This window comes from Lemur catta, chromosome 1 (genome assembly GCF_020740605.2).
Source record: "Lemur catta isolate mLemCat1 chromosome 1, mLemCat1.pri, whole genome shotgun sequence".
In the NCBI taxonomy this organism is placed as follows: Eukaryota; Metazoa; Chordata; class Mammalia; order Primates; family Lemuridae; genus Lemur; species Lemur catta.
In genome coordinates, this window is record NC_059128.1 from 179,749,670 (window position 1) to 179,774,888 (window position 25,219).

Sequence of the window (25,219 nt, forward strand, 5' to 3'; positions counted from 1 at the left end):
GCTGCAAACTGAAGAGGATTCTGTTCCTCAGCAGCAAATATTACTTAACTAGCTAATTCCATAAGTTCAGAGCTCTTTTTTTATTTTGGGTGCATAGGAAATTCTATAAAATAAAAACATTTCTATCTTCTGGGGAATTCAACAGAGAAGTAAATGTAACTTGAAGCCATGTGTATTCCCCTCATAATATCTGATGTGTTTTCTTCTATAGCCTGAAATGTTTACAGCTAATCCTACTTCCCTCATCAACCCAGAGCATAACTAAAATTATAAGTTAACTAAAATTATAAGGAAAAAAAAAATAGTGAAACAAATGGGCTACAACTTTTCTGGAGACATATCTATTATTTCTAATATTGCACAAACTTAATTTATAATAAAAGTATATCAACCAAAAAAACCCTGGGGAACACTACAATGAACATCTATGTACTAACCACCCATATCAACATTTTCCTATATTTGCTTCAGAATTCTTTTCTTTTTTAAGGAGAATATTTTTGCATATCAAAGCTGTGTATCCTTCTTCTGTATGTTTTTATATATTTACTATGTCTACTGTACCCATGCACAAAATAAATATTTAGGCGATTTTAACCTATACATAGTATCATACTGTACATATCATTTCACAACTTGCTTTTTTGCCTCTCAATGCTATATACAGTAGTCCTCTCTTATTCACTGAGGATATGTTCCAAGACCTCCATTGAATGCCACAGATAGTACCAAATCCTATATATATGTTTTATCCTATATATACCTATGAGAAAGTTTAACTTCTAAATTAGACACAGTAAGAGATTAACTATAACTAATAATAAAGCAATTATAACAATATACAGATGACCTTTGAACACACTAGTTTGAACTGTGCTGGTGCACTTATACATACATCTTTGACAAACAAACGTGGATCAAAAACATATTATTCATGGGATACAAAACCCATGTATACAGACAGGCAACTTTTCATATCACAAATTTTAGTATACTCAGGCGATTGAGGGGGAAGGGAGGGATGTCCTGGATCTAATCCCCTGAATATACAAAGGAACAACTGTACTATAACCAAAGTTATGTGAATGTGGTCTCTCTCGAAATATCTTAATGTATGTAATTTTTCAAACTGAAACTGCAGAAAGTGAAAGCACTGATAAAGGAGGACAACTATATTTGAGATTTATTTTTATTGGTATTTATAGCTCTAGTGTAATCATTTTGACTGATACATGGCATTCTATTGCATAAGTAGACTACAATTTATTTTCCATTCCCCTATTGGACAGTATTTATATTATATATAATATTTTACTAAAATAATGCTGCAATGAAAACCATTTTTCCATGTCTCCTCTATATATATCTATAGAATTCTAGGTGATTTCTTTTCAGCTTTACCATATTTTTGCCTAGTTGCTCTCCTTGGTAACTGACACTCCCATCCACCATGTATGAGAGATTCTGTTGCTACACAACCTTGCCTATTATTGGCATTGTGAGATTTTTAAATGTTTGAAAATATGATGGGTGCAATGGTATCTCACTACTCCTTTAACCTGAATTTCTCCAATTAATGAGTCTACATATCTTTTACTATGTTTATTGGTTATTTGGGTTTTCTTTCTATTGACTGCACATTTGTATCCTTTGACTATTCTCCCATTGGGTTATCTTTTTCTAATTGATTTGTAGGGAGTTCTTACATGGTCTAGATTCTAATTCCTTCTCAGTTACACTTATCACACATATCTTCTCCAGCCTTATCATTTTTCACTTTGTTTATGGTGCTTTTTGATGCATGGAGATTTAAAATGTAGTAGAATTTACCCAATCTTTCCCTTACGACTTTCTGTGTCTTACTAAAGAGATCACTATCCACTACAAAGCTCATCAGGACTATGGCTTCTGCCTCCACTCATGAGTTTTTGTTTCTATTTTGCTTCTCTTTCAGAGATATGTTTAGTTTGGTTAAAAACAAAATAACATACAGTTTGACATTTTAATTTTCTCTCTTGTATTACTACTATGTGTCTGCAACAGAAAGTGGCCTCTATGTGTAAATTTAATTCTATCACAACTGAAAGCTCCAAATTTCTTTTAAATTTCTAAAATTAGGGTCAAGAGTAATCCATCTGAAATGCCTATATTTTCTATTCCTAATTATCTGATTATTACACCAAAAGTTGGCTCTTTTTCATGATTGTATATTAGCTCAAATATCATCTTCTTAAACACACTCCTTCAATCAATTTTTACTTTGTTATACTTTTTCTTCATATCACTTATTATTTAAAATTATGTGTTTACTTGTTTATTGGATGTTTCCTCCATCATTAGATTCTAAGCTCCATGAAAATACTTTGCCTGCTGTATCCTCAAAACATGTAAAATACAGATCAAGGTGCAGAGATAGACCTTGTACCAGAGCCCCTTAACTTTAGTCCACTGTCTTTCCATCTCAAATATTTAGACTCTTGAGTAGTGTTGTTTTCCTATGAATTACAAAATATAAAATTATAATAAAGATTACTAATATTCTTAAATGCAAAGCAAATTCTAATCATACCAAAAATTATATCTTTAATTTAAATTAATCCAGATTAAATTAAGCCTTATAAGTAGCCATAAATTGTTTTGTGCCTTTACTAGAAGAAATAACCTCTGCTATTCAGAAAAGTAACGACCATTCCCCCGCAATCATATTTTGGCCTAACTAAAACAAATACAATAGGAAAAGGTACCAGAAAGAAAACACATCATGATGTACCTTTTTTTTTTAATGGGATTACGTATTTTTCTTTATTTTCTCTATTTCTAAACTTCTTGTATTATTGTTTTATAATTTTTGTAATTTAAATGTTTTCATTGAGAAATAGAAAAAACAAGCAAAGCAAAAGCTAGAAAAATAGCATATTTACTAACCCTTTTTCAATATTTTCTTTTTTGTTGTAGGGGTAGATGATGTAAGTGCACATGCAAATACCACATCTTCTTTAACTTTAGAAGATCCTGCTGAAGAAAAACCATAGAATCATTAAAATATTTTAAAATTAATTATCTCTTATGCTTACGTACAGGTACTTTCTGAGGGTAGGAAATAGAATACCACTTTCACACTCTCATTCTTAAAAGCTTATATTATTAAATAAAAATAAATATGTGAGAACCAAAATTGCCACCTCTGACACTAAGCATCTCTCTCTAGCTCAGGAAAAGTGATGCAGTCATTCATTCATGGTAAGATTTGAGGAAGACAAGTTGAAGTAGGAGCAGCCATATGCAAAGTGATTCAGCTCTCAGGTAGAAGGAGAATTTTTTTCAAGGAAATAGATGTTTGATTCTGAATGATGAAGAATCATCATTTTCAGATCAGTCATGTGGTAATCAGTTATTTTGCAAATGAAATACAATTTCTCAACTAATTAGGAATACAATATGATCTGATTTAGAGGAAAATAAAGTATGCTTTAAAGATAAATGAAAAAAATACTGATTATTTTTACATTTATACAATAATGTGAATTAATAATTGACAGTATTGCCAAGGAGGTACTTTCTACCTAATTTTGTAATTACTATTCTTATCTATAAATATAAAGTTTTACTTAAGTTATTTTATAAGTGGTAGAAAGTTTAAAAATTAAAATTATTTTAAGGTTGGTTTAAATATTATCTCTTAGATTTTAATTTGAAACCGTTCAATTTTCCTTATTTATTTAATTAATTTAACACATATGGTAAGTAAGCTCCATGAGAAGCTCAAATGTAAACATCAGCCAAAATAAGACCTATTACCAGAAAATTCCAAGCTAGGAAGATACAAATCAATGGGGCTTTACTTGAATAATCGTTAAGTGTAGATTATGGGTATTTATATAGTATATACATACCTTTTACCCTGCTTTTAGTCTCTGATTGTACATTTTTCAGTTTTCCTAAAAACAAACCAAAATAAACATAAAAATGGCACAATAGGAGACTAGAATATAGGACACATTATCAAATGAAATCTATTACACATTACCTTTCATTTTCTGTGGCAATTCCTTTGTTTCAATTTCTTCTGAATCACTACTTTCAATGTACTGGACAGCAGTTTTTCTTCTAAAATTAAGTATGCACAAAGAAATATTTTTACTAACCCAAAACAAAAGATATAAAAACATGTGTTTAATAAAAGCAACATAAAACTTTTGCCTTGCCCATTTATTTTTTGAAAAATTTCCAAGGGAAAGATTTTATTTGACAAATGAAAGTCAAATTTACTAAAAGTATTCTGCTTTCATAATCATATAGATGCATTTATTATACAAAATGCAGTACCACTGTTATTAAAATAAATTTCAAAATTAAGTCATTTTAGAGCTAGGTGTGGTGGCTCACACCTATAATCCTAGCAACTCAGGAGGCTGAGGCAGGAGGATTGCTTAAACCCAAGAGTTTGAGACCAGCCTGGGCAACATAGCAAGACCTTGTCTAAAACAATGAAAAAAATTATCCAGGTATGGTGGCACACACCTATAGTCCCAGCTACTTGGGACACTGAGGGAGGAGGATCACTTAAGCCTAGGAGTCCTACTCTACTGTGAGTTATAATTGTGCCACTGCATCCCAGCCTGGGTAATAAAGCAAGACCTCATCTCTAAAAATAAAAAAAATAAGCTATTCTAAAAAAGTAACAATTTCAATACTGAGTTCAATATTTGGTAGTTCAATTAAAACACTGATATTAAACTAAAACAAAAAAGAATGGGCTCTTATCAAAGAAAATACATCTAATATAATGAAATAAGCAGCCAAAGGCAAAGATGTAATTCTTTCACAATTGGAAAATTTCATAAATTTTGTGTAGAAACAGTATAACATAGTGGTTAAGTAGCTAAGAACAATGGACTAAAGAGTCAGACTGCCTAGATTCAAATGCCCATTTCACCACTAATTTGCCATGTGATTTTAAGTAAGTCACCTATTAATGCTTTAATGCCTCCATTTCCTCATTTGGAAAATGGGAATAAAAGTACATGCAAAGCCCAGTGCCTATTACACAGTAAGCATATCTGTATTAGCTATAATATGTGTGTTGGTTGCTGTTAAGTTTTTCCCATGTCCTCCTCATTATTATTTTCATGTCTTTTAATCTGATCTGGTCAAACAGTGTTCTGTTACCAGCGTTCATGGTCAGTTCGGGGTTCTAAGATTTGAGGTTTAGATAAAAGGGAAACTGATAAGTGCTGATTTTGTGTTCAGTTCAAATGAGTATTAATGATAACACAATTACCAAAGCCACAGTTTTAAGATCTTTGTTAGTGAAATAGCTAGCAGAGACTCAGATCTAAGATCACTTCTGTAGATAGTGATGGTAGACAATACAACAAAATCTCAGCAGTTAGATATACTTCAGAGGGTAAATGAAGTTTGTAACATTAACAGATTCAAGATAAGATCAGAGGAGAATTATGTGTTTTATTCAAATTCTCCTTCTAGTCTATGTTAATATAACACTCTCCATAAATAACGTTTTCATGACTTATTTCCACTACCAGTGAAGTGAGAAAAAACTGAAATGAGCAAAGAATGCTTTTGTTAAGCCATCCAATAAAATATTCCTCAGTTTTCATCCCCTTAAATAAATAAAGAAAACTTCTAAAGTCTCAAAAAAAACAAAAATCTCAGACACTAAATCTTAGTCCTAGATGAAAGAAATAGGAAAAAAGTGGTAGAAATCTGAGTGATTATTAAAAATTACCAATTCACTTCTTTTATAAATCAATATTACTGCTTCACCTTCTGTAAAATGAGAACACCCTAAGTCACAGTGATTTTGGCAGTTTCAAATAAAAGAATGTTTTTGAAAGAATTATGTGAGATATAATGATCATTTTTCTCTCCTATACGTAAGAAAACAGAGAAAACTTTAAATAAACATACTTCATATAATCAAACCATAACAGAGTTTACCTTTTGGGGCGAGAGCTAGACAATTCTGACATGGGATACTTCTTGTTGACATCTGAAATACTGGGTTCTTCACTAGATCCTTCCATTTTAAAGAAAAAGACAAATGTACAGAGAATTAGTAAATTTTCTTAAACTAGCAATATCTCTCTTAAAAACCTTGGTTTTCTAATTAATGATTTTCAGTTTTCTTAACATGTTCATTGTTTTCAAGTCCCCTGTTCTCTCAGTGAATCAGCCAGCTACCCTCTTTACTTTTTTCCTAATCTAATATTTTCTCATGAGAAAGTACTTTCAATTTTTTATGACCCAGTTTTTCCCTTGTAGTCATCCTTCCAGTTTCTACCCTGGCTGAATTTCCTGCTGTACCAAGGCAGCTAAGAGCTGCTGGGAAAAAATATACAGAACCACAAAGAGGTGCTAATATAAATTTATACTTTCACATCTCAGCTATCACCTTATGTCACTTAGCAACTCTTTTACTTAACACTGTTCAGCACCCCCATCCATTCTCCAGAAAGATCCAAACAGTATTGGATCCTTTGCCTAGATTCTAACTCCTTTTACTCCCAGAAGACCTAGTTCACTCTATAAAGAAAATCAGATAGCATTTTCTGTAAAATCCTAATTTTCCAATCTTTTTATCCCCTTATTTGTCTATATCTTCCCTCAACTTTACTCATTTCCTTCTAATTCTAACTCATCTACATATTCTCTTGATCCCATTTCCTCTCTCAGGCCCACTAATTACTCTCTCCATTATATCCAAAATGTCATGAATTTCTTTTTCTTACAACCAAAACCAACACCAAAAAAACCACCCCACCCTCAACTCTGGCTCCTTCTACAACTATTTTTCTATTTCTCTTCTACACCAAACTTACAATAAATAATAGCACACTATTGTTATTTCTAATTTTTCACCTACTATTCTTAAAATATTTTCAGTCTTGCTCTACTCTAACCTAATTTTCAGAAATTAATTAATTAATGCAAAATCCACAGATCTCTTCATTTCTCCTCTGACTTCAGAATTTGGGTCTAACCTATCTTCCTAGCTTTATTTGCTGCTATACACGCACATTACATTATAAACACTACAAAATACACTGAGGTCCCAGAATAAAACATACTCTATTTTGTTTTTAACTGCCCTTTCATGGGATTTTTCTTCACAACCAAAAACACTCTTCCCCAGCTTCTCTGACTGATGTACTACCACCCAATTCAATCACTTCCTTGATGAAAACTTTCCTACCAATCTTCATGAGATTCTTTAAAAAAGAGAGATCCCAAATTTTTGTACAGTACAAAGCCAAAACTAGAATTACATCATTAGGCTAAAAAATATAAATCAAATAGTCGGTCATATTCAAAATTAAGGTTTACCTTTGCTTAGTCCGTCTGCCTTTTCACTGGTATTGCCTCCTCCAAGTTTCATTGATTTGTCATTAATATTACATTCCTAGATGAAAAGGCATGTTTCTTAAATACTGCTATTAGTTTTAAATAAATTTAAAATGCATCCTATTTTATATTGCTTTACTTTGCATAATAAAGACTACTTAAATTACTACCCAATTCTGGAGCAACTGGTGGGGGGTGAATAAGTGAAGAGGAAAATATACAAACTGATTAAAAATTTTTTCACAGGTATTTCAAAAAACAAAACTAGTCAGCCTTAGCCTTTTCAAAAGGAATACAAAAAGCAAATTTCAATTTATAAATGACATATTAGTTACTGTGAGAAAAGTTCTTAAAATGGGATTTACTTTATAATGAAGAATTCTCAGACTTTAAGCTTTTCAAACCAGTGTTCCATATTCAGTAAAAAAATAAATCTTTAATGAGGCTTCCAATGCCATCCTTTTTTTCCTCTGGAATTTTCAGGGAAGATTGATAAAATAGTACAGGTCCCAGAGTGCTCCTCCTCTCCCACCCTATGGGGAATTTTCCTGCCAGCCTTTTCCCTTTTCCCTTCATGTGTAACCTCTTTGTTTCAAATTCAGCAATGTACACGTGAGTCAAAAATTCTATAGAAGTCGAATTTTAAGCACTTTATAAAATCCTGTTAGACTTTTACTAAGTATGTGGCTGAAAAGAAAACCCATCCCTTTCTAATGATATAGTTTGGTATTTCCTTATTATTAATAAATTAAAAATCTAAAATGTAACATTTTTAGAAATATGTAACTGGAAGAGTTATTTTAGGTAATATTCAAAGCATTCACTCCAAGAAATAGATATCAAAAATGCTTTCATCAAATGTTCTATCAAGTCTTCAATAATTCGTGTATCCATTTAAACAGTATGAAAAACATAATCTAAAAGTTTATCCACATATAAAAGACAGTCTTTACATTATTCTTTATATTAAATGATTTTGCTCAGGAAGCTTTTTTTTTTAATGAAGTTCAAAGATAAACTTTTTATTAAGTTCAACCTAGATGAAATCATACTCTGCTCCAGTCTAAAGGAATTTAAGTCAATGATGTTTCACTGTGTTAAGTTTGAAATATCTGAATCTATTTGAAACAGTGAGAGTTTTTTTGCAATAAATTCTTAGCTGTAAATCATATCTTCAGCTTCCATTTCAATTAATGTAGCAAACTAAATATTCTAAAACCTTTCTGCTATACAATACCTCAAATGTATAGCTAATATTAGGGAAAAATAAGAAAAACCTATACTGATAACTGATAATTTCTCAATTGACATAATAATTGAGACTAAAGCTGTGAGTAGTCTTATGTGCTTCTATCAATTCTGGTAACCTAGAACTTCAGTTTTAATAACCAAATGTAGGAAGAATGAGACATAAAGCATTTGACTATTCAGGGTAGGGAACTCAATCTGAGACTCTAACAGGTTTAACTCCCAAAAAAAAAAGAAAGAAGAAAATGCAACTAAGTACAGACATTAATAAACTCAAATCTCAATAGCAGCTGGCAGGAAACTGATGTGCAGCTTCTCTGAAAACTCAAAACTGAGGATGGCAGTCCAAAAGAGCTCAAAAAAGAGACATTCTGTACACATCTTTTTGCTATTTCCTACTTTAAGTTCCTTGAATTGTCATGTAAAACAAAAATAATTGTTCCTTTCCAGAAACACTTATTTTTCTCATTAAACTAATTTTTAATTCTTAGAAATTGAACATACACATGTATATACATAAATATACATATGTTAAATATCAATAAAAGTCACGCATATTCTCATCACTAGGACAAAAATTATCAATATTAACATTTTAGTAACATAGTATGTGTGAATATACTTAAGACACACAAAAATATATTATATATTTATAAAATGAGAACTCAAACTCTACAGAGTTTTGTGCCTGGCATTATTTTTTTACTAAAAAATATCATGAGGTCCAGGCATGGTGGCTCACCCTGTAATTCTACCACTTTGAGGCCAAGGTGAGAGAATCATTTCAAGCCACAAGTTCAAGACCAGCCTGAACAACACAGGGAAACCTTGTCTCTACAAAAAAACAGAAAAATTAGCTGGGCGTGGTGGCATGCTCCTGTAGCCCCAGCTACTTGGAAGGCTGAGGCAGGAGGATGGCCCGAGCCCAGGAGTTAGAGGTTGCAGTGAGCTATGATGACGCTGCTGCACCCTAACCTGGGCAACAGAGCAAGACCCTGTCTCTAAAAAATAAAAATAAAAAATAAAAAATCATGAAAGTGATTATTCATCAAAAATAAGGTTTTGTGATTGTATAATAGCACATTTTATGGTCATATCATAATTTAGCTGTTCCCTTGTAGAAAGATGTTTTAAATTGTCCACCTTTAAAACAATGGTGGAAAAAACTTACACTTTTATCTTTGGAAAAAATGGATTCATGATAACGCCTATAGTTCCTTAGAAACGGCATTATTGACTAGGTCAAAGATTATGAACACTTTTAAAACTCTGGATATAGCCCTCAAGAATGTGATACCAACTTTCACCCGTATCAGCAACACACAAAACACGTCATTCATTACATCTCTGAAAACAGCAGATATTATCAATTTCTTGGTAATGTTTTTAAATGATAAAATGTAAAGGTTTCATAATAAACCAGAAACTTAACAGAAAGTACACATACTAATACTTTACCTTCTTCAGTAGATTCTTTTTTAGTCTTTCAATAGGAAGAGGCTTCCCATCGTGGAAGTTGGTAAGAATTACTGCAATGGCCGTAAGAGTTTTACCCTTCAAAATGTTTTTAAAAGACAAATGGTCAGATTCTGAAACCTAACTTAAAAAACCAGAAAACATTCCAAAACCAATTTTAAAGTCAAGTAATCAAATATCAAATATTCAAGGTCACAAGTGTACTGATTATCATATTAAATAATATACATGTTAATGAAAAATGAGTATTTCAGTTAGGAAATGCCTTCACCAACACGAAGAATTATCAAATGATTTACACTGTAAAATACTATAAGCATGTCTTACATAAAATGCCATTTTATTGAATGACTGCTGCTCTAAAATTCTACATGTAACCCCAAACTATTAATTTTATCATGAAATTATTCACAACTACTTATTTACCATGAAGTTCAGAACTAATTCAAAATGATTAGTAATTGCAGTATGCATATGAAGAGATAATCATTAAATTTTATTTAAAGATAATACCGAGACTAAAAGCCATCACTTATCAATAAAGCATAAAGGACATGATATTTCTTATGCATTTTTCTTAAACAGAAATGCAAATTTTCAATATTTTCTGCAGCTTAATTTATAGTTAACAATACAAAAATAAATCTCTGGCAACTTTAGAGCAGTGTAAAACAGTAGTTTTCAAAGTGTGGTCCACAGGCCTCTGGGGGGATTCCTAGGACCCCCTTCAGGAAAACATGAGGTCAAACTATTTTTATACTACTATTAAGTAAGATCTTATTTGGGTTGACATCTGCACTAATGCTATAAAAACCAATGGTGGAAAAAGTGCTAGTACCTTAGCATAAAACAAAGCAAGTTGGCTCTATGCTATTAACATATCAGTGGCCATAATGTTCCTAATCACCACATATAGTAAACAAAAAAATTAAAATTAAAATTAAAAAAGCCAGTTTATGATGCAGTATACATTAACTTTATTAAATCTCACCTCTTAAGTACACATTTTTTTAATATTCCATGTAACAAAATGGGAAGTACACATAAAATACTTCTGTTGCATAGCAAAATATGGGGGTTGTCTAGAGAAAAATCACTTAACGATAAGTTGCAAGTTTAACTAGCCACTTTTTTTCATGCTTTTTATTTGAAAGAATGACTGACAACTGCCATTCACAATTGGGTGTCTGGAACACATTTCCTCCAAAATGAACAAAATGAGGCCATCATCTTCAAGGGAAACAACTGAAACTATTTGTTGTCAATGATAAAATTTGAGTTTTCAATCAGAAATTAGAGTACTAAAAAACTTATATCGGATAGTATGAACATAGCAGATTCCCAAAATGTAAATGCTTTTCTAATAAGATCAGTGATATTAAGTTATTAAGTATGAAATGTCTGATTTCCTGAAGTGCTAAGTTTGACAGTTGATACCGCTGACATTTCACTTTGACACTTCCTGTTTTATTTTTATTGTGAAGGGACATTCTCAGTCTTGCAAATGCACATTTTGGCTTGTAATTATCCTTCAAATTTTTTTTAGAGCACTTTTTATGAAACCAAGTCAAAAATTAATGTTATCTTTGAATGAGTTCCATCATGGAACTAATGCAGTGCAGACAGCTCAAAATACCAATAAAGTGTTTGGGAAGGATGTGGCTAACGAACACATAGTATATCGATGGTTTCAGAAATTCTGTTGTAGTGATTTTAATCTTGAAAATGAGCCACGTGGGCAACCTGAGACCAAGGTGGATAATGATGAGCTAAAAGCCGTAGTGGAAGCAAATCCATCTCAATCTATGCATGAATTAGAAGCAGGGTTTGATGTTACTACTCCAATAATATTGGACAATTTGAAACAAATTGGCAAGGTAAAGAAGCTGAATATATGGGTTCCCCACAAATTAAATGAGTGTCAGAAAAGAAATTGTCTCAAAGCTTGCCTTTCTTATGCCTGTCACGACATAAAGGTGAAGCATTTCTACACCATATTGTTACGTGTGATGAAAAATGGATTCTTTCTGACAATTCCAAGTATTCGGCACAATGGTTGGATAAAGATGAAATACCAAAATACAGTCCAAAACCGAATACTCATGAGAAAAAGCTAGTGGTGTCTGTTTGGTGGTCCAGTGCTGGTATTATTCACTACAGCTTCAAGAAACCTGGTCAATCTGTTACAATGGATGTCTACTGTAACCAATTGGATGAAATGATGAGGACGCTTGTGATGAAGCACCCAAGATTGGTCAATAGAGAAGGGCCAATCCTCTTGCAAGACAATGTCTGACCACATGTCACACAAAGAATGCAGCTCAAACTATAGAAGATGGACTTGGAAACTCTCTGTCATCCACCATATTCATATTCACCAAACCTTGCACCAACTGACTGCCACTTCTTCTAGGCTTTGGACCACTTCTTGTAAGAAAAAATATTCAATTCTCAACAAGCTGTGGAAAACGTCTTTCACGATTTCATCACCACTTGCTCTCCAGGTTTCTTCACTGCTGACATAAATGAGTTACCATTAAGAATGGCAAAACCATGTCAACAGTTTAGGCACAGACTTTGATTAATTGTACTGCTTCTTGTCTGAGATATAATAAACTACACTTTCAATTCAAAATCAGACATTTCATATTTAATGACCTAATAATATCAATAGATGTAAATTTTTGATATTGCATAGTGAGATATATCAACATTTGATAAATCTGTATAACTCAATGAACCAATATTTTCTAAATGAGTAATACCTGATGTGATAAAATTATGCATGGGTAAAACATTCACTCAATGGGCAAGAGACACAAATGGATTTTTAGGAAACAGTATAAAAAGTTCACTGACATGATTTCAAGTTCCATAACATAACCAATACCCTTTAATAGACAAATACTTGTATTTTGGTATAGTATCAAAAAAGAAATCTATAGTTATCTGAAAGGCTATTAAAATACCCCTCACTTTACAACTACGTATCTATGTGAGGACAAATTTTCTTCGTATACTTTAATTAAAACATTATCACAATAGATTGAATAAAGAAAACAGAAGAATTCAGCTGCCATCTATTCAGCCAAACAACAAAGGTATCTGCAAAAAGTACAATGCCAGTCTTCTCACCAGAATTGCTATTGTTTTGGAATAGTTACTTTTCATTTAAAAATATGCTATTTATGTTAACAAGTAATGAATCTGTCAACTGTTTTAAATTAACAATGCCTAATACTATAAATATTAATAGAAACGGCCTACAAAAACAAAAGCTCTTGACCTTTAATAATTTTTCTTTTGCATTTTGAGACAGAATCTCACTCTTGTTGAATGTAGTGGCATCATGATAGCTCACAGCAACCTCAAACTCCCAGGCCCAAGCGATCCTCCTGCCTCAGCTTCCTGAGTAGGTAGGACTACAGGCCAGGTGCATGCCAGTGTGCCTGGCTAATTTTTGCTATTTTTAGCAGAGACGGGGTCTCACTCTTGCTCCAGTTGGCCTCGCTCTCCTGACCTCAGGTGATCCTTCTGCCTCACCTCCCAGAATGCTACGATTATAGGCGTGAGCCATCATGCCCAGCAGATCTTTAACAATTTTTACAAGGAAAAAAAGTTACTGAGACCAAAAAGTATAAAAGCTACTAGTGTAAGGAATCATAAATATCTATTTAATACTCTGCATACCATAATACTTGAGATAGAATACAACTCCACATAACACTGTTTTGTCTTTACTGTTTAAAAGAAAACCCATGAAAGACAGGTTACCCCAAATTTCAAAAAGCAAAGAAAATGGAGAAACATATTTTTCACATTACTGTTTCCTAATTATTTTAATTGTATTTTAACCAAAGAAAACATTTAACATTATTTTAAGTGAAAACTATAGGAAAAAATGTGTTCTACAGTGAAAGTAAAATCTAATCCCAAACTAGCACCAACATATTCCTATCTCTTTCTACTTCAAATTACTTTCTACAAAATCATAATCATAAAATAAGATTTTATTAATTAAAGAAAAAATAATTACCAAACCCATATCATCAGCTAAAATCCCTCCATGGACATTTTCTGGTCGGTCCTTCTCAGAAAAATTTGTTATTGTATTATAATATAAGTCATTTCGCTGTTCCCAGAATGGTGGAAGTTCTTTACTGTTTTCCCGTGAAAACATCCAAGCTAGAGCTTGTTTTTGATGTGGAAGCAATGGTGTTTCAATAGCCTATAAATAAAATGTCACAAAGAGAAATACAGTAAGCCCTTTCCTTTTACACATGCAGAATATGACAGGGTTGATTTTGTGGTTAAAAAACAAGTACAGATTATCAGCATATTTTAAAATTCTGAATAGTTTTAAATAGAAAATATTGGCTCAATACCTCAGCTGGTTCCATTTCATGAGTTTTATCATCTTCTTTTAAATCTTCAAACAATTTGTCAAATTCTGTTTTAAGCTACAATAAACAAGAAACATCATGAAACAAACCAATTAAAATAATAATTGCACCTAATTCAGAGATTTCAAATCATTTAGTTAACTAAAAGAGTCAAAAGCCAAAAGGCACATGAAATAAATTAATTGTCTGAGATACTACACTGCTCATTGAAGGTAAAATAAAGAGGTGCATTAAGTTTAAGAGGTAACTGTATTATATTTCAAAGAATACAGAAAAAAGAGTTTTAAGTCCTGAGTTTCAGTCATAGTTCTGTCACAAATAAGCCTATATGCAAGTGTGAGCAAGACACTTAACCTTTATGGGCATGTATCTTATTCCTGTAAAATGAAAGGGATGAACTGAATTTAGACTATGTCTAAGCTTCCTTCTGCCATTAAAATTCTGCGATTCTATTAGTTGTATTCAAACTATTTTGTCAGTACTACAGGTGCATTTCCCTCTATTTTCAAGTCAATGACATTTCATTTATTATTACTGCAATAGGGAACTTGCTATGTGCTATAAAATATTAGGATGATTTCGTTATTACATTAATCTAGTTGGCTACTTAAGTTGAGCTAGTCCAAATTTGTATCTCTATGTATGTATTATAGATAATTTTGTAAATTAACACATGAATACATAGCAGCAGCCCAGAAGAAAGCAATTACATCTAAAAAATCAGGAGCGGTAACCTGGAGTTTACCCACCAGACACAGGCTCAAGTTCTTCTAACAAGTAGAAGAAATATGATAACTACAATTAATAGATAAAAGAGCTAGCACCAGTGGTTACAGACATCAAAAAAAGTTTTCATGTTATTTTTAAATTGATCTTCATTAATTTTTTATATACATTTTTTCAAGCTAACTCAGCATTAACAGGATCCTAGATTACAAATCTGACAAAGTAACAACTACAATAATGCCAAAGACTTGGACTTAACTTTTAGCAATGCATTTGCAACCTTACTGAAAGGAGGAATAAGTTTTAAGCTTCGATTTTTAAAAAATTAATTAATTTACTTATTTCTAGTGATGGGGTCTTGCTATATTGCCCAGGCTGGCCTAGAACTATTCTCACCTCAGCCTCCTGAGTAACCAGACTACAAGTACATGCCACAGTACTCCTTTAATTTTTTTTAAATTACTACTTAAACATTTTATAAATTTCAAATACAAAAATATACCATGCAAATACAGAATTGTGTGTTTTTATATATAAATGTTTATGTAAGGATTTACTTCTTACCGCTGCTTTTTACATAAATGTTTATAAATATATATATTTATTCTACAACATGTTTCATTATAACTTAATATATCTGAAGATCACTAATGCCAGCACGTACATATTTACCCTATTCTTTGAAACACAAACTTTCAACATTTAAAATTCACTTTTAGATTACAAAATAAAAGAGAGGTACACCTGTTCAGTTGTCATTTGTACTGCAGCATGACTTGGCATAGCATAGCTTGGTCCAGCTCTTCCAGAGCCCCAACCACTTTCCAAACTGTATCCTAAAACTATAATTTATAAAATGGAAAAAATAAAATCATCAAGTGAAATAAGTTTATCTTTTAATAAGAAGCTTTTAAAATTTACATAATATACTGCATTAAAAAGTTTCATAATATATTTTAAGTTTTCTTAAAAACTAAATCCTAAAATCATTAAAAAAACACATTATCAAAATAATTCTACATTATTTGAGCAAACTCTTGCCACATAAATAATCCTTGTTCATTAACTTTTTGTCTAAATTTATCAAAAAAATTGTCTAAAATTAGGGATTTCCTGGTGTTATCACTGGGGAAAATTAGGAGAGGGTATATGTGACCTCCTTTTATACTTTTGTATGTGTACATGTACAGTTATTTCAAAATAAAGGCAAAAGGAAAAATCAGAGATTTCCTCAAAAAGACTCCACAAAAAATGTTATAACTTGGAGTCTTCAGTACAAATTCGTTTGGTCAAACAAACTCAAACGGAGATGAAATGTTTTACAATCCCTGCATCTTGTAATATCATAATAATATTACGTTAAACCCTAAACTTACTTTTTGGTGCAGAACTCAATTTAAATCCATGTTTCTTCAAATGATCTAAAACTGCTTTTCTATTTTCTTCTTTTCCCCAAAAAGTCATATGCAGAGGCATGGTAAAAGCATTGTTTGCACCAAAAGGAACTACCCTATTATATTTAGGAGAGGAAAAAAAATAGGAAATTAGAAGTGTTATTTTGTACCTCCATTAAGACTCTGTTAAATATTCTACGGGTACTATTCAAATTTTGCATAGAAGTAAATAAGAAGGAACTAGTTGGGCAGACTTAAAGGAGAGAAAAAGGACAAGGAATAGAATTATTAACATCAGAAGAAAAGGGCGATTTTTAGGAACAGAATGCCAAAAGAAACTGAGATGGAATAAAGCAGTTTTAAAATACAAAGATAGCCTGTAAACAAGATTGTAAGATAAGTAAAAAAAGTAAGTTAAATTGAGAGGGTAAAGCTTTGGCTAACAAGAATCACTGAGGGTAATAATTCATTCGCTGGGAGGACGGGGAATAATTTGCAAGAACTATTTCTGATCCAGGATTCACTAAACGTTTATTCTCAATATTTGAAAAACTTGATAAACTGAAAAAGGAGAAAACATAGTGAGACAATACTGAGCATTTATTTTATCTTCCAAACTCACCTAGGATTAGGATATGAGTATTAGGAACACTGGGATTAGGATATGAAGATCCTAAACATTCCAAAAACTTAAATGGGGATCACGAACACAAATGCCTAAAAGAGAAAAGGTAACTGAGAGGAGACTTGAGTTTGAAAAAAGAAAGGGAGAGGTGGTAGAACGGGGAGAGCGTATGCCCTAGCTATGGAGACGCTACTACTCAGTTCCAGTCGACTGATGTCATACGGAAATGGGGGTCCACCATTGTCAGATCTTCCACTTGTTAAGAGAAAAATCTTAGTAAATAAATTTTATATTTAGGGAAACAAATTAATATGTATAAAATGTAGAATATCTAGATATTTCAATATTGCAATTAAATGAAAAAATTTCTAAAACACTGTGGAGGCAAAATGAAACTCACCTACATCTCATCACAGACTACCAGTTTATAACCTCTAATTTAAACAAACACTTCCAAACTCCTAAACCTAGGCATCAAAAGGCTTAGAGAGATGGAGTGTACTTCCTAACATATGAATCAAAGTCTATTCTTCTCCGTAGTAACAATTCAGTAGGAAAATGAGAGGATAACTGTCTGTTGGCTAAGGCAGTGGAGGCAGATTAGAGGAAAATCAAAACGTTTACATTGAACACACATCAAAGGTAAAGGGATAAAAGTTGTCAGTACACCTTTATAGTCACTAACAAGAAGGCCTAACAAATTCAAAGATGACTATAACTCACAATATCAAACTCTGAAAGTACATTACCCTTCAATTTGTGCCAACTTATTGTCCATGATATAGGCCAAAGCAGCTGCATGATCTTTCTTTAAATAGCCAACTTGATTTCCATTCACATTGTTTACTTTAATTGCATTTTTATCATAAGGGTTATTAGGCTCTCGTTGTAACGCAACCATTTCATTATTATTAACCTAATGAAATGATAAACACATAACAACATTATAAATAATGAACAGACAACAACTTTATCATATTTTAGTTGGGATATTCATTCATTTTTTAATGTTACTGCTAAACACTGAATGTAAGAATAATAAATTTTCTTGGAATCAAACTATAGAAATATATAGTTTATAATGATTTTTTAATATTACTTTTCTAATCTATATTCACTAGGAAGTTAAAAAATCCTTGAAATGTGAAAAGTACAAATTTAAATTAGCAAATTCATATAGTATCTAAAATTTTCAACATTGTAACTGCTGAAAAATAGCTAACCTTTCCTGAGTGCTTACTATGTGCTAAGCATGGTTCTAAGTACATTACATAGACTGACTTTCTAAATCCTCACAACCCTATTGGGAGACACTATCATCATTCCCATTTTACAAATGAAGAAACTAAAGCACAGAAAAGTTAAGTAACTTGCCCAAGGTCACAAAGCTAATAGGTAGCGGAGCTACGAACTGACTGGAGGCAGGCTGGTTCCTGACCCTGAATTTTCCAGAATATTAAAAAATGGGGGTGGAGGAGGCATTTATAACCCATGATGGAACTGGAATAAGAAAAATATGTCCAGCCTTCAACTCATGCCATTCTGTATGAGGGCAATATAATCAAAGATGGAAGAGTAAGAACTTCCAAAAATTCTCTCCTCACAAAAAGCAGTAAAAAAAAAACCAGCAAGAATAGTCATTATCAACTTTTTCAGAACTCTGGGAACTAAACAAAGGCTTGCAGAAATTTGGAGAGTGTTTATTCCAGAAAAAATGGTGGCTCATGCCTGTATTCCTAGACTTTGGAAGGCCAAGGCAGGATGACTGCTTGAGGCCAGGAGTTTGAGACCAACCTGAGCAACACAGTGACTTCCATCTCTACAAAAAACAGAAAAATTAGCCAGGCATGGTGGTACACACCTGTAGTCCCAACTACTCTAGCAGCTGAACCACGAAGAGTGCCTGAACCCAGGAGTTTGAGTTTGCAATGATCTGTGAAGACACCACTGCATTCTAGCCCTGGCAACAGAGTGAGACCAGGGAAAGAAAAGAAAGATGGCTGACTACCGGTACCCTAGTCCCATCCCCAGCTCTGCAGCTACATAGTAACCTTTAAAAATAATAGCCTGTGGGGATTCTAGATACAGCCTGGCAGTCACCAGAGAGAACAGAACAGAGTTACAGCTCTTTCAAAAATTAATTCCCAAAGAGTTGTCATTGTCTGCCCTGTCTGGAGGTTTCCTAGAAGATCCTACTTAAAAGACTGGCTATATTTACCTCTGAGCTCATCCAGTAAAAAATCCTTCTCCCTTGGACAGATGTTTGTCAAAAACAATTTTACTGGCAAGTATTTTAATTTCATGGCTGCCTAAGACAGTGAATAACAGTTGGAGCAAACAACAGAATAACAAAAAGGTATAAGGAAAAGCTGGGGATTGAAATGTCATTAAGGGCTTTGCAAAGCTCCAACATAATTCTGTAAATCTAGAAGGCCATAAGCAAGCACAGTGCTATATGCATCACCAGAGCTATGCACATTCTCAGGAAAGACTTGAAAAGGTCCTATGCTCTCACCTCTGGCTAAACTTGTAGCATTTAACTAGCAGAAAGTGAAAGTTAAAAGCAGTCAACTGCCTTAGAGTGCTGAAGGAATCCCCCAACACACAGAGACTCTCTGCAAAGACTGGAAGATTTATTTGTTCCAGTACAATCAATCATTAGCTGATCACTAAGTTAACCAAGTATATTCAGTGACCACACAATAAAGAACAGATTTAATTCAGAAAAGTCACCAAGAAACAAACACTAATCACCAAAATCAGCCACAACCACCCTGGGAAGAAAGTAGAATCTGATTTCCAGTTGCCATATTATTTAAAATGTCCACTTTTCAAGAAAAAAGTACAAGGCATGAAAAGAAATGAGAAAGTATGGTCTGTAAACAGGAAAAAAAGCAATCAATATCAACAGTCCCTAAGAAAGCACAGATGTTAGACATATGAAAAAAAGAATTTAAGTCAGCTATTTCAAATATGTTCCAAGACCTAAAGCAAATCATTTCCCTAGACATGGGAATGCATGTCTAAAAATATGACAACAAAGTCTCACCAAATTCTGCAGCCAAAAAGTATAAAAACTAAAGTAAAAAATTCACCAGAGTGGCTCAAGAGCAGATCTGAGCAGGCAGAAGAAAAAATTAGCAAAGTTGAGGACAGAAAGAAAGAAAGAAATAAACATAAACAGAGCCTCAGAGACCTGTAACATCAAGCATACCAACACACACACACACACACACACACACACACACACACACACACACACACACGTACCAGAAGAGAGAAAGGAGCAGAAAAAATACTTAAAGAAATTATGACCAAAAACTTCCCAAATTTGACAAAAAACATTTTTCTACATACATAAGAAGCTTAACAAATTCTAAGTAAGATGAACTCAAAGAGATCCACACCTGGAAACATCATAATCAAATCATCAAAAGAATGTTGAAATCACCAAGAGAGGAGCAACTCATCACATACAAGAGATCCTCAGTAAAAATAACATCTGATTTCTCATCAGAAACCATGGAGGCCAGAAGGCAGTAGGATAACTTTTCCAAGTACTAGAAGAAGAAACTAAGAATTTTCTATATGACAAAACTACCCTTCAAAAACGAAAGAAAAATTAGGACATTTCCAGAGAAACAAAAACTGAAAAAATCCATCACTAGCAGATCCAACCCACAGGAAATACTAAAGGAAGTTCTTCAGGCTGAAATCAAAGGATGCTAGACAATAGCTTGAATCCACATGAAGAAATTAAGAGCACAGGTAATGATAATACATAATATAAGAGACAGTATAAATGTATTTTTGTTTGTAATTTTTTTCTCCTACCTGATTTAAAAGACAAGTGGATAAAACGGTAATTACAAATCTGTGTTGATGGGCACACAACATATATAAAGACATAATTTGTACAATAGTAGCACAAAGAAAAGGGGTAGGATGGAGCTACCTAGGAGCAAAGTTTTGACCAACTACTGAAATTAAGTTGGCACTTAGTCAAACTAGATTCTTATAAACTAAGATGTTAATTGCAATCGCTGTGGCAATCATAAGAAAATAACTCAAAATATGTAGTAAAAGAAACAAGGAAATTAAAATGGTGCACCAGAAAATGCCCATTTAACACACAAGAAGACAGTATTGGAGGACAGATCCAAAGGTCACATATTGTATGATTCCATTTACATAAAATGTGAAGAGCAGGCAAATCCATACAAACAGAAAACAGACTGATTAGTGGTTGCCAGGGACTGGGGGGCGTGGGTAACAAGGAGTGACTACCAACGGGTAGGAGGTTTCTTTCTAGAATGATGAAAAGTTTCTGGAACTAGATAGTAGGGAAGGTTGCACAACCTTGTGAATATTCCAAAAACCATTCAACTGTACACTTTAAAATAGTGAATTTTATGATATATGCATTATCTCAATTTTTTTAATTTTCTGAAAAGATACAGGAAAGTTGCTTCAAACCTCTCCTAACATCTGTCTACTGACTCAAGAGACTACAACCTGAACCAGTCAGAATATCAGACAGATACTCCTCTCTAGCCCTTTGGAGATATTTCATGTGGCAAAGCTCTGTTCTTTCCCAGCCCACCACCCCTTGGCCACTGCCTTCAGCACAATCTTTTTAAACCAGGTTACGCAAAAAGCAGGGCAAAAAACTAACAATTTTTAAACATTTCATCTCAAATAAGATTATTACATAATTGTCATTTATTACAATAAAGTATCATTAATTAAAATTAGATGATTGTCATTTATTACAAATGACAGCTAATTACTAGAATTTTAAATAGAATACATATGGGGCAAAATAACGGAGACTAACAAAAACAAAAACCATGGTCCAAGCAACAAGACAGAAAAACATAAAAAACAAAAGGTCAATACAATATCAAAAAGACAGAATCAGAAATAATCATAACAATATAGTCATGCCCTGTATAACATTTTGATCATGACACAATGCACATACAGCGGTGGTCTCATAAGACTATAGTGGAGCTGCCCTATACAGGTGTATCATTTTTAATCTTTTATACAGCATTTTTACTTTTAGATATGCTTAGATACACAAGCATATCTTATGTTTAGACATGCTTAGATACACAAATACTTATCACTGTTATAACTGCCTACGGTATTCAGTACAGTAGCATGCGGTATAGGTTTGTAGACTAGGAGCAACATGCCATACCACAGGGCCTAGGTGTGTAGTAAGCTATACACCATCTAGATTTGTGTAAGTATACTCTATGATGTTCACACAACAAAGAAATTGCCTAATGAGGCATTTCTCAGAAAGTGTCCCTATCATTAAGTGACACATGACTGTATTTTATTTTATTTTTTAATTTTTTTTTATTTCAGCATATTACAAGGGTATGAATGTTTAGGTTACGTATATTGCCTTTGCCCTACCCAAGCACACCTGTATTTTAGAATAGAAAAAAATAAGCCACCTTATTATAAAATAAAGTCTTTGATGGGTCAAGAAATAAAAAATTTAACCATAACCTTATTGAAAATACACTTTAAAGAAAAACCAGAGCTAAAAATGAGCAATGCTACTATGTAACAAACCTTAGTATATATAAGTATATGCATTACTTATAAGAATATTTAAACGATTTTATTAAACACAATTAAAATTAAGTGCTCAAAATCATGAATCCAAAAAAAAAGAATATTAATGAATTTAAGGATAATAGAGTAACTGAATATAAAAGCAAAACTACTGAGCGAAGAAAAACAATCATAAAAAAATCCAAGAAAGGTTGTTTGAAAAGAAATAAGTCTAATTAATAAAAAGAATATAATAGACACAAATATATTAACACAAAAAATGAAAACAAGAATATAACCATAAACACAGTCAAAAATTTTTAAGTATAAATGATTAATATGTACAACTCTTTGGGAATAAATTTGACAATCTAAATAAAATGGATGTTTTAAAAAATATATGAATAACCAAAAGTGACCAAAGTAGTACCAGAATTACGCTGAGTGAAAGAAGCCAGAATGAAAATTACTGTATAAAAATTACTGTATGATTCAATGTATATATAGTTCTAGAACAGGCAAAATTTATCTATAAGTGATAGAAATCACATTGGAAGTTGCCTAGGGCAGGAGCAGGGAGAATTGATTACAATAAGATACAAGAGAACTTTCAGGGTGATGGATACTATCTGTATCTTGACTGAGGTGGTGATTATCAGATATATATCTTTGTCAAAACTCTAGGGATCATACACTTAAAATATGTGCATTTTATCATATGTAAACCACATATCAATAAAGCTGAAAAAAGTTAAAATAAGAAAAGTATGCAAAGATTACATTTCAATTTTTATTACAATATTTTTTCATTAACAGTGATCAACTCCAAAATGTCCACCAATAAGGAAATTATAAGTATGACACAGATTTGTATTGACATGAACAGATATTCCTAATATTTTGCTAAGAGAAAAAAAGGTGATCACAGTACACATAATATTATCTCATTTTTATTGATCTATGATTCTGATTTACATGCATATGTTCACAGAAAAAAGTATAGAAGATAAATAAGTTATGGTTCTTGATGGTAGACTTTAGGAAGATTTAATGCTTTTTAGCTATTTTAAAATAACGAACATTACTCATAAAATACACATTTTGAAAAATAAAAATCTAAGTGATAATTACTTTAATCAGCACAGATTTTTATTAGTTTACCAATGTCATAGAGATTGTTCTAAGATCATTAATTCCCATAATCTAATATTTCACAGTGGTATAAAATAATTTAGAAAACAATGTTAATTTTTTAAAAAATCGCACCAATCTGAAATAGTAATAGCTCAGAAATAGATGTGAAACCTAGAGAACAGATAGATACAAAATAAGAACTGGCAGATTTCAGGAATCTATTGAAAAAACAGAATAGAAAAGAAAAACCATTTCAAAATTAAAGACTAAACTATAAAGAAACACAAGAGTTAACAGACCCTGTGAAAAATATGGTAAGAAAAATGAATGGTGAAAAAATATGATCAAAAGGATTATAAAAGAAGTAACAGACATATAGACAGAGGAGATTGAATATAGAAAAAGATAAAATGGAGCCTATGAAGAAAAAAAAACAAGCTTTGGAACAAAGCAAACATTTAAAACTGTAATTCCAGAAAATTGTTTGAATTAGAAGAAAACAAATTTATAGAATGGTCAACACTTAAGATATACCATGGTCAAACTATTGGACTTTAGTCATCTAGGCAAAAAAAAATTCCAATTCACTTAAGTGGGAGAGAAAATGATATTGGCATGAGAATTCTACCAACATTTTATGAAACATTAGGCTATGGAGAGAAAATATGAGACAAGAATTTTATATTTAGCCAAACTGCCTCGTCAAGTATAAAATGCCACAATTATGAACATACAAAAATTTAGGATACATTATTTCTTCCTAAGGAATCTCCCACTTAGATAACACATTTCAGACAATCACAAAACAATCTGAGATGCTTCAACATAAAGAAAATATGGGAGAAAAACTAGACAAATCCAGAACATGGAACTCTTTCCCAAGGAATCTCCTGCTGAGTATGCTTCAGACAATCAAAAAAATGATCTGACAAGCTTCAACATAAGAAAAATATGGGGGTATGGGAGAACTAACAAATCCACATATTCCAAAAAATAACAGACCTGGTTTTTACAACAAACCAATAACATGAAACAAAGTGTTGAGGGGAAGGGCTTTATGTCCCATAATAACCAAAAATAATGTATGAACTTTGTTCTGACCCTGATTTCAAAAAATCAACTATAAAGGCATGTTTTAAAAAAATCAAGAAAATACAACTATGGATTAGTTATTAAATGCAATAAGGAATTATTAATTTTGTTAAATATGAAAATGACATGTAAGGTAATATCTATGTGTTTTTATAGATACATACTGAATCATATGAATGTAA

General features: G+C 32.2%; 1 protein-coding gene across 4 annotated transcripts in view; it reads right to left on the reverse strand.

Annotated features, from left to right (window-relative positions):
* HLTF (helicase like transcription factor) overlaps window positions 1–25,219 on the reverse strand; it is a 53,546-nt gene that overhangs the window by 25,953 nt on the left and 2,374 nt on the right. For 2 of the 4 annotated variants that reach the window (XM_045539429.1, XM_045539432.1), the window contains exons 3-13: window positions 17,987–18,153; window positions 16,595–16,728; window positions 15,963–16,060; window positions 14,475–14,549; window positions 14,126–14,317; window positions 10,072–10,167; window positions 7,348–7,423; window positions 5,962–6,040; window positions 4,028–4,107; window positions 3,894–3,938; window positions 2,926–3,015 (exon numbers count right to left, since the gene is read on the reverse strand). In XM_045539429.1, the coding sequence (XP_045395385.1) occupies window positions 2,926–3,015; window positions 3,894–3,938; window positions 4,028–4,107; window positions 5,962–6,040; window positions 7,348–7,423; window positions 10,072–10,167; window positions 14,126–14,317; window positions 14,475–14,549; window positions 15,963–16,060; window positions 16,595–16,728; window positions 17,987–18,153 (1,132 nt within the window). The remainder of the gene's footprint in view (window positions 1–2,925; window positions 3,016–3,893; window positions 3,939–4,027; window positions 4,108–5,961; window positions 6,041–7,347; window positions 7,424–10,071; window positions 10,168–14,125; window positions 14,318–14,474; window positions 14,550–15,962; window positions 16,061–16,594; window positions 16,729–17,986; window positions 18,154–25,219) is intronic. The other 2 variants (XM_045539433.1, XM_045539430.1) reach the window with 1 other exon arrangement.